The following is a 9,509-nucleotide window of genomic DNA, read 5'->3' as shown; positions in this document are numbered from 1 at the left end:
ACTGTTGACTCAGTCGATTCTTTGTCCCGGAAACTCGCAGGCGTAGTTCCTAATGAGATGTGCCTCAACGCAAGCATAGGAAATCCAGATCTCCAAACAACGACACAGAAGAGCACGAATCGGCCAAAGAGTCCCCTCGAGGAGCACAAGTTGACGTTCGCTATCTGTCCACAGATCCCGAGGCAAAATGCTCTCACAGCTGATTCTTTCAGCTCAGAAGGCTTCTTTCCCTGTTTCACTTGCGGTGGTGTACAAGTCCAGCTTTCTACGTCAAACCATCGTTGACTGTATGCGCTACCGTAGCGACCTTCGCTTTCTTCCAGTGAACGGGTCAGCTATCAACCCTGCTTCCAACGGATAGCCAAGAATTAGGTTCTGAAAAACGAGCAGAAAAAAAAACCGGATGTTTTTCGAAACCTTCAAGGGTTACCGACCCACGGACCAGCACTGGTGCGGAGAGGCTACTCCCCAACGCTTCAACTGTGAGCAAAGCGCCCCTCCCTTTGAGGTTTGGAGTACGGCCTCTCGGACAGGGAAAAACGCTTCAGCGTTGTGTCGTTTCTCTGTGCCTCTGCTGCAGATCTACTATGGGCAGACTGTGTGTAGTGTGTTCGATCGCCCCGGTCCTCAAAAAACCCATTAACGAGACGACGTTCCCGGGAGTCACTGGGTCACCAAGAAGCCTTAGGCGAATGCGGTAAAAATATTTGAAAAGCCCGTGAGCGTACGCCGTTTACAGTGGATCGTGATTTCCACTTTGGTATTGTGCGAGTGTCCAGAAGCATGTGGTGTGGTGCGTAGTCCGTGATAGAAATGCCGGCATTTCACCTGTCCCATCGCGCCTATAGATCTGGTTCCCTCGGTTTGCCGCTGTTTTTTTTCGGTGACGAGAACCTCACTTACTTAGCCTTGCTGTTCGAAATTCTACGGACCGCTGTCTGAAAATGTGTTTCCCTGGCGAAATCACCGTTCTGTCGCTGCTCGTGTCTTCCTGGATGTGTATATCGTAAGGTAACGGTGGACTCACCCCCGTGGGTCTCTGTCTATTCGAAGGTGAGGCTTTCTCCTTTTCTTTTTCGACCACTTCCTGCGCCCATTGCGCCACAAGGCATCGCAGGAATGGACCGGCCTAAAGAGACGCGCAGTGGGAACCCTGAAACACAGGCGCGTTCTGCAGGGACCGCGAGCCGCCTTGGCGAAAGCGCACAAAGCTCCAGACACAGACCCCGCAGCTCCGAGAGACGGAGAATGAGGGAAAAAAGCGAACAGCGGTTGGACGGTTTCGTGTGTGGGCATGTGTGGTGCGGAGCAGGAAGGAAGGAAACAGCGGATTCTGGCACGGCCGCATACTTTCCCTTGCGTGAGAGGGCAGTGTGCGAAGAGACAGGGGGTGTGTGATAGAGATTTCGCAGGTGGCGCTTCGAGATCGGCAGATTCGGAGCGAGGGCAGGGGCAGCCGATTCGCTGTTAGGCTGCGTGACGCAGAGTTGGGGGTGTGGAGGTGGTCCCGGCCACGATTGGTGCTGCCTGGAGTCGCACTGCCACTACGTTTCCGAATTTCACGAGTCTTGTGTGTGCGGCTCTCCGCCCGGTCGGTGCCACTTTTAGTTCCGCGTTTTTTGTCTTTCGGAAGTCTCGCGATCTGCGGCCGACTTTCACTTTCGGAACAAGCACTGGGTGTCTGTACAGTTCCCATCTCGGCGACGCGTTCGGGGACTGCAACACAGAACAGGGGAAGAGGGTCGGTTCGGTCGCGCGCTTCTGCAGTCCCGTTCCACTTTTTTGTCTGGTCGTTAAACGGACCTTTCTCTCCTTTCGTTTCCCCGTCGAACGGCATTTTTGCCTTGACTTCTCTTTGCACTTTTCCCAGTGCCTCGCTCCGGAACCCCGTGTCCGGCAGTGACCTCTGGTGTGGTTCCCTGTCTTCTGGTTCGCCGGCTCGGCGTTACCTCGTTTCTCGCCGCTCCCCGTCCGTAATTTCTGTCTTCAACTTGCGTAGACAAAATGACGGCTGCCAAAAAACTCAGTCTCTTCAGCCTCGCTGCTCTGTTCTGTCTCCTGAGCGTGGCTACTCTCCGACCTGTCGCTGCCAGTGATGCGGAGGAAGGAAAAGGTGAGGGGAATTCCTGGGAATGAACCGCCCCGAAGGGAACGCGAGAGCAGTTTTCTGTCGCGTCTTTAGCTTTGGAATGGAGACGCGATCTTTGCTCGCTGAAATTCTGACTGTCTGTGTCCCCACTTTGCGAGGATCCTACCGGCCTGTTTTGTGTGGCATTTTTGAATGTGTGTTGGCACCCGTAGAGTTTAGGTATGTTCCACTCGCACTCGGACTTGTGTTTCATCTCCGGCGTAGCTTATGCCGTTTCTTTTTCAGCAACAGCCATAATCAGGACAAGGGTGCAGTGTAGACATTCTTTCCGCTGCTTCTGTGGACATCTTACACTAGCATTCTGGAGACGCCTCCTCGTTCATTCTGGGGGAAACAGAGGAGGTCTCTTCTGTTCACGCTCCGTAGTGGGTCGTATGAATTCCTCTGTCTTTTGGCTTCAGCTTCTGTGTGTTGCCCACGCAAAACCTAAATAGCCCTATGTCGAGTCCTGAATTCCGGTGCACCGCTCTTCACACAGCGTTCCGCTAAGGCCGTGTTATGGATTTCGAACGCATCAGCCCTCCAATAAGCACAGATGTTTTCTGTTCTCTCCGTTTTTCCTGCAGTCAAGGATGTAGTCATCGGTATTGATCTGGGAACGACCTACTCGTGCGTTGGTGTGTACCGCCATGGCCGCGTTGACATCATCCCGAACGACCAGGGTAACCGTATCACCCCCTCTTACGTTGCCTTCACCGATGACGACCGCAAGATCGGTGAGGCCGCAAAGAACGAGGCGACCATCAACCCGACCAATACACTCTTTGACGTGAAGCGTCTCATCGGGCGCCGCTTCAACGAGAAGGAGGTCCAGAAGGACAAGGACTTGCTTCCCTACGAGATCATCAACAAGGATGGCAAGCCCTACATCCGTGTCATGGTCAAGGGCGAACCTAAGGTCCTGGCGCCCGAAGAAGTCTCCGCCATGGTTCTCACCAAGATGAAGGAAACTGCCGAGCAGTTCCTCGGCAAGGAAGTCAAGAACGCCGTCGTCACTGTCCCTGGTAGGAAAAGAACGCGAAGATGCGTCTGCGGGCCTTTGTATCTCCTCGCTCGACAGATGGGTCACATCCACTTTGTGATGTAGGACCGTATCTATAGTGGAGAGGTATTCATGCGGAGACATGCGGGGTTGATGGCGAGAATCTCTATCGACGGGATTTTCCCATCAGCATACTTGTATGTGCATGCGTGTGTGTGGGGCTTTATGGCAGTCAGCGGAAGGTTGAGCCCGCTTGGACCGCAATTCCGCGTGTTCTGTATGCATTTGGTTGACGGTGAAGGAAGCAGGTGTGTTTGGCGTTTTGTGATGGCGTACAGCTTACTTCAACGACGCTCAGCGACAGGCCACAAAGGACGCCGGTGCGATTGCTGGCTTGAACGTCATCCGTATCATCAACGAGCCGACCGCTGCTGCTATTGCGTACGGTCTGGACAAGAAGAACGAGAAGACCATCCTCGTCTACGATCTTGGTGGTGGTACTTTTGATGTCTCCGTTCTGGTGATTGACAACGGCGTCTTCGAAGTCCTTGCCACATCTGGTGAGTGGTAGCTCGAATCTTTGTTCATCGCGTCGTTTCCAATTATAAGACAAGATGCAGTCGTCTGTTGTTTTGGGGAATCCGACCCCGTAGTCTACTAGTTATTGTGTTGCGGTGTTCCGTTTCTTGTTAGAGAACTGGTGTGCATGAACGGGAGAAGGTGTTGTTCCTTTAAGTGCTCCTTTTTCTTTTGATGTCACACATGTCGAGTTCGTCAAGCGTGGTTTTCCCTCGTTCTCCACTTGCCTGCAGGTGACACTCACTTGGGAGGAGAAGATTTCGACCAGCGCGTGATGGACCACTTCATCAAGTTGGTGAAGAAAAAGTACGACAAGGATCTGCGCACCGACAAACGCGGTTTGCAGAAGTTGCGTCGTGAAGTCGAGCGGGCGAAGCGTGCTCTTTCTTCTCAGCACCAGGCGAAGGTGGAAGTTGAGAACCTCATGGAAGGTGTCGACTTCTCCGAGACCCTGACTCGCGCCAAGTTCGAGGAACTGAACTCGGACCTGTTCCAGAAGACCCTGAAGCCCGTGAAGCAGGTCCTCGAGGACGCCGACCTACAGAAGAGCCAGGTCGACGAGATCGTCCTTGTCGGTGGTTCCACTCGTATCCCTAAGATCCAGCAACTCATCAAGGACTTCTTCAACGGAAAGGAGCCGAACCGCGGCATCAACCCGGACGAGGCCGTCGCGTATGGTGCCGCTGTTCAGGCTGGCATTCTTTCCGGTGAAGGTGCACAGGACATGGTTCTCCTCGATGTCACTCCTCTCACCCTCGGTATCGAGACAGCCGGTGGTGTCATGGCCAAAATCATCAACAAGAACACCGTCATCCCCACCAAGAAGACGCAGACCTTCTCCACGTACTCTGACAACCAGTCCGCTGTCCTCATCCAGGTAGCCGTCATTCTTGTACCAAGGAACAGGTACATTATGTGTTGTTCTGTGTGTTAGTGCATGCATGCTTTCAAGGTTAGGCTAAGTGGGTGTTTAATTTCCCTGTGTAATTACACGGCTTGTTTCCACGGAGCCTGCTGTCCGTAGAGGGGAGGTTGTTACCATGTGTGCATTAAAACGTTCGATTTTTTTTCTGCAGGTGTACGAGGGTGAGCGTCCGATGACCAAGCACAACCACTTGCTCGGCAAGTTTGAGCTGACTGGCATCCCTCCAGCGCCGCGTGGTGTTCCTCAGATCGAGGTGACTTTCGATGTGGATCGCAACGGTATTCTGAGTGTCTCTGCCGTTGACAAGGGAACTGGAAAGAGTGAGAAGATCACCATCACCAACGACAAGGGTCGCTTGACTCCGGAGGAGATCGAGCGCATGATTTCCGAGGCGGAGAAGTTCGCCGAGGAAGACAAGAAGGTGAAGGAGCGCGTCGACGCTCGCAACGCTCTTGAGGGTTACCTGCACTCCATGAAGACAACTGTCGAAGACAAGGACAAGCTCGCAGACAAGATTGAAGAGGACGACAAGAAGACCATCCTCGACAAAGTGACTGAGGCCCAAGAGTGGCTCAACACCAACCCCGACGCAGATGCCGAAGAGACTCGCGACAAACTGAAGGATGTTGAGGCTGTCTGCAATCCCATCATCTCCAAGGTGTACGGTCAGAGCGGCGGACCCGGCGCAGGTGGTGCCGCTGGCGGCGCCGATGATGATGACTATGGTGGTCACGACGAGTTGTAGACACACCTTTTTGAGACCTAACCAAAGGACCAGTTGCAGAAAAGAAAATGGCTTCTGTTTTCGAGACTCGTGTCACTGTCGCGTGTGCTTAGAGTATCTCGTTCATGTCAGTCTTGTACTCTGAAAACCATCTGATTTCTCGGCTAACTCATCTAAGAACAACTTTCCTGATTCGCCGCACGCCAGTATGGACGGCGATGTTTTGTGGGTGTAAAAATGCTCGATAAATGGTTGTGCGGTGTCTAGCTTGCGTGTCTCCTAGCGTCTATACGCCTGTCTAGGTTCAGACCTTTTTTAGATTTACATGACAATTTAACCAAAGCACAGAAAACAGCTTCGGAATATCACAGTAAGACACGCCACATAACTCGGCACACGAGTGTGATGAGGAAGAGTTGCTAACGTCTTCCCGGCAGTCACAATATTGTAGTCCGCGCGCGAATTGTTCCCCAAATTATCGTGCATCGACAGTGGCTCTCACAGAAGCTTTGTAAGAAACATCGTGAGACAGATGTGCTGTGGAAAATGAGACTGTTAACTATGCGTACCGTTGGGGTTAACAGCTTTCGCATTTCGCTGAGTCCTAGAGATGGAGCACTTTCTTCCAGCTTCCCGGTAAATAAGGCGGGGACGATTTCTATTTCGTACGATGCGCGGTTAGCACACTGTAACGTTTATAGGGGCGTTCTTCTTTGTGTGGTGCCAAAAGTTTACTCAGCTGTTTAGAGCATTTTGTGGGGGGAAGAGTTAGCTTATCCGTTGCTGTCTACGCAAGGCGGGAGATTGTGCAAATGCTGTACGGTGTGGCAAGGAAGAAACCAGATTTTGTAAGGATCGGTAGCAAAGGATAGACCCCTTTACGGCAATGGTGCAAGAATGTTCCTGTGCAAAGAGGTGGTGGCGGTGTTTGTCTGACGGAGAGAAAATTTAAAGCGACACGGAGCTGATACTTCTCGCGTGTAGGAAGAAAGAGCTGTTGACCTCGCAGCTGAAAGTTCGTGAGGTTCCTGGAATGCATTTTCACAGCTATCATGAAAGTGGCTTGCGGCGTGCTCATTGATTTGGCACGGAGAAGGGAGGCACTGTCCAACGGCTCTTCACTTCCTTTGGGATTCCGTATGCCTGCTTCAAAGAAATCTGGCATACAGCAGCAGGACTGCGAGAGCGCCATTGTGACTGAATGCTAAGGATGTTTAGAGGTATCTTCAGCCGAACGCAGCTGTGTCTCACGCATACCTCATGATCACAGTCACTTATGTAGCCATTCGGACAGCCCCATAGGCAAAATTGTCCCGTCCACAGTGGCGCTGAGTGAGAATCAACGCCTGGTAATATTGTTCGTGAGTGCAGAACGCCAAGATACCTTGGACGCACGACGGTCTCTGCCACACATAATGTCTCAATTACACGAGATCGACAACCATACTGCCGATCATGTCAGCCATTATTTCCGAATTCGAAATATCAGAGAAAATTGGGCCAGTGGGCCAAGGAAGGATGTCACAGTGAGGAGTACTCCACAGGTCGTGGTTCTGCTGTAATCAGCTTGTTCTGTGGATGAAGAAAGACAAATGACGAGATTTGAGAATAGGCTCGGTTCCACTGATGATTTTGCCATTTGTTTTGGATTCCCCGAAAGACCCACAGAAGCTAGCAAAGCAGAACGGTGACAGTCCTGAGCGATCTAAGTCATCTGGTCTCTGCGTTCTCCTAAGTTAGCCATGGCTCATGTTTCGAAGTTCTGTGCCTTTGTATTAACTTTTTTGCTCACCAAAATAGCCACGCTAAAAAGCCGTTATCGTGCAGACCTTTGAAACGACCACCCGCGAACTGCATTGAGCAAACGAGCATCGACGATACCGTTGTAGACCGAGTGATCTAGTTGTTCTGCTGGGTGCTCTGTCAGTTGTAATAAATTTGTGTCAACAGTGCATCCCTATTCTTGCGTCATTCCGTTCCTGCTTTCTCGCAAAAGTTTTTTCACAATGGCACCCAAGTCAATTGTATTTGCAGTTCTTGTGGCTTCCGGCCTCAGTTGCTGCCAGCCTCAACAGACTGCCGCGGCTGATGATATAGAGAAGTCCCTGCAACGTCCAGAGATGTTGCCTTTCCTTCCTTCTCTGTGGAAAAGTGAGGGGCTGCTTTTCACCGACGTTCTCCTCCAAAAGCTGTTACTGCCATTCGGTCTTACTTCTCCCTACACGAATTTATTTTTTACCGAGGCAATCCGAGATATTGCCAACGAGCTAGACTTTTCAGGTACGTTCGTTTTGTGGCACACTTGAAGCTCGCTTGCTACTTTACCTGGAGCGCAGCCAAATCCCACTGTAGCTTTAACAGAACCCGCTATAACTATCTGTTTTTCTGCTTTTTCCATTTTTGCAGATGGGGAGGGCCGGCGACTCCGGGGGCGCCAACTGCAGTCATTCGAGTCACCTAAAGACGCCATCCGTTCCTTCACGAGAAGTTTGCACGGTGCACTTGGAGGCAACGTGTTCGATTTGGCATTTGCAGACCAGCTGATTGATCAACTGCCTTCTGCATTTTCTGAACAGTTAGCCAGCGTGACGGAGGCTTTCGGAAGTGAAATATTGCGGGTTCTCGCCGACGCGGAGAACCCCGCCTCAGTGATCATCCAGCAGCTAGTGGCTCCGTTCGAAGGCGATGGAATTCCGTTTCTGATGGGGTCCGAACAATTAGAGGAAGCTGCTGATTTTCCAAGGCTCCTGCAGGAGGTGAAGAAACTCGAGGTAGCGCCGACGGCAGGAGTTAATCAAGTGGATGCTGCATCTGCCGAAGTGATGAAGATGATCGAAGCAGCGCTTGGAGATTTCGGCACTGCACCTCCCGATGCCAATGTTGAATCTGAGCGCTCTGTATCCGTTGAGGAGAACCTTGCAGCTCGAGAAGATGTGGTGAACGTGGCTCACGAAATTGGTAAGCGATTCGGAGTTGCAGAGCTCTACGCGAATCTCGCGGGTGCTTTCTGCGACGAGTTCCTAATCCCTGCTGGCTTGGTGAAACACGTTGCAGCCTTGATTCTTGAGGCAAAGGTCGCTCTATCAGAAGAAGATATGAACATGTGGAACCCTCTCAGCCTTTTAGTTGGCATGATTGGTTCAAAGGATGGCGATCAAGCTGAACTGCACCAACTGCTGGCATTGGCGGCAAAACTTGGCAGCACACTGGGAGCAGAGAAGTTCTACATCAGTCTCGCGAAGTCGTTCTTCTGCACCTTCTTAGTTCCCTTCAAACTCGACAGGGTCGTCACAGAGTTGCTTCTGACGAGGAAAGACGTTCTCTTCAAGGCGGCTGCAGTGAAGGCTCTTCTCCTGGCCAAGAGTTCTACGAAGGCGTTCACCACTGCGCTCCTCGTTCCCAAGGCTCTGGCAGCGTTGGCGGTGAAACGTTCAGACTTGTTGAAACTTCCAACACTAATGGGAGGCGGGCTTGACAGCTTTGACATTCTGAAAAATCCTCTCCTTCTCGGAGGTGTCAAGCTGCTGTATCCTGAGGCATGCCTGAAAATTTTGGGTTATGCACTTCAGCTTGGAGAAAAAGTTGGCAAGGGCCTCCTCTACATGGTCGTGAGTAAGGCGGTGGTTCACACCATCTTGGATCCTCTAGGGCTGACAGAGATTGTCGCGGAATTAATTGCAACAAAGTGTGGAACTGCTGGCGGAGGTGGCTGGCCATTCTCGGGGCCAGCGAGAACTGTGACAATCATCGAAGGGCTTCCGTCCGCGGAAGTCCAGAATACGGATACGAAAGAGAAGATCCTCGATCTTGCTCGACTAGCGGGAGAGGCGACAGGGAATGAGGAACTGTATGCAACGCTAATGAGTTTCTTCATCGACGGTGTTCTGGAGCCTCTCGACCTCACGAACGCCGTCGCCGAGTCTCTTTCCGAGACTGCAGCAACGATCTCTACAGCAGCTGCAGATGTGAGCATCACGGACGTCATTGAAGATCTTGTGGCCGCTGTGTATACATCATAAGACGCCTTATACGCCGCTTCTGTATTTTCCTTTTCAGTGCTGTGAACAATGAGACTTTTTAATCGCACTATGCCCCCGAGGCTTCTAAATCAAGTGTGTAGTTAGTGACGCTGAGTGCCTTGGTATTTAGT

General features: G+C 51.7%; 2 protein-coding genes across 2 annotated transcripts; both read left to right on the top strand.

The window, feature by feature from the left end:
* The first annotated feature begins 1,530 nt into the window (after nt 1-1,530).
* TGME49_311720 (chaperonin protein BiP) lies at nt 1,531-5,836 on the top strand. Its single transcript, XM_002364363.1, has 5 exons — nt 1,531-2,113; nt 2,716-3,153; nt 3,470-3,691; nt 3,944-4,587; nt 4,787-5,836. Exons 1-5 carry the CDS (start codon nt 2,005-2,007, stop codon nt 5,378-5,380), a joined length of 2,007 nt encoding a protein of 668 aa, XP_002364404.1. The 5' UTR covers nt 1,531-2,004; the 3' UTR covers nt 5,381-5,836.
* A 1,448-nt stretch (nt 5,837-7,284) lies between these two features.
* Nucleotides 7,285-9,481, top strand: TGME49_311710 (hypothetical protein). Its single transcript, XM_002364362.1, has 2 exons — nt 7,285-7,639; nt 7,766-9,481. Exons 1-2 carry the CDS (start codon nt 7,366-7,368, stop codon nt 9,376-9,378), a joined length of 1,887 nt encoding a protein of 628 aa, XP_002364403.1. The 5' UTR covers nt 7,285-7,365; the 3' UTR covers nt 9,379-9,481.
* The last annotated feature ends 28 nt before the right edge of the window (nt 9,482-9,509 follow it).

This window comes from Toxoplasma gondii, chromosome XI (assembly GCF_000006565.2).
Source record: "Toxoplasma gondii ME49 chromosome XI, whole genome shotgun sequence".
Lineage (NCBI taxonomy): Eukaryota > Apicomplexa > Conoidasida > Eucoccidiorida > Sarcocystidae > Toxoplasma > Toxoplasma gondii.
This window is presented reverse-complemented; position numbering and strand designations above follow the sequence as displayed.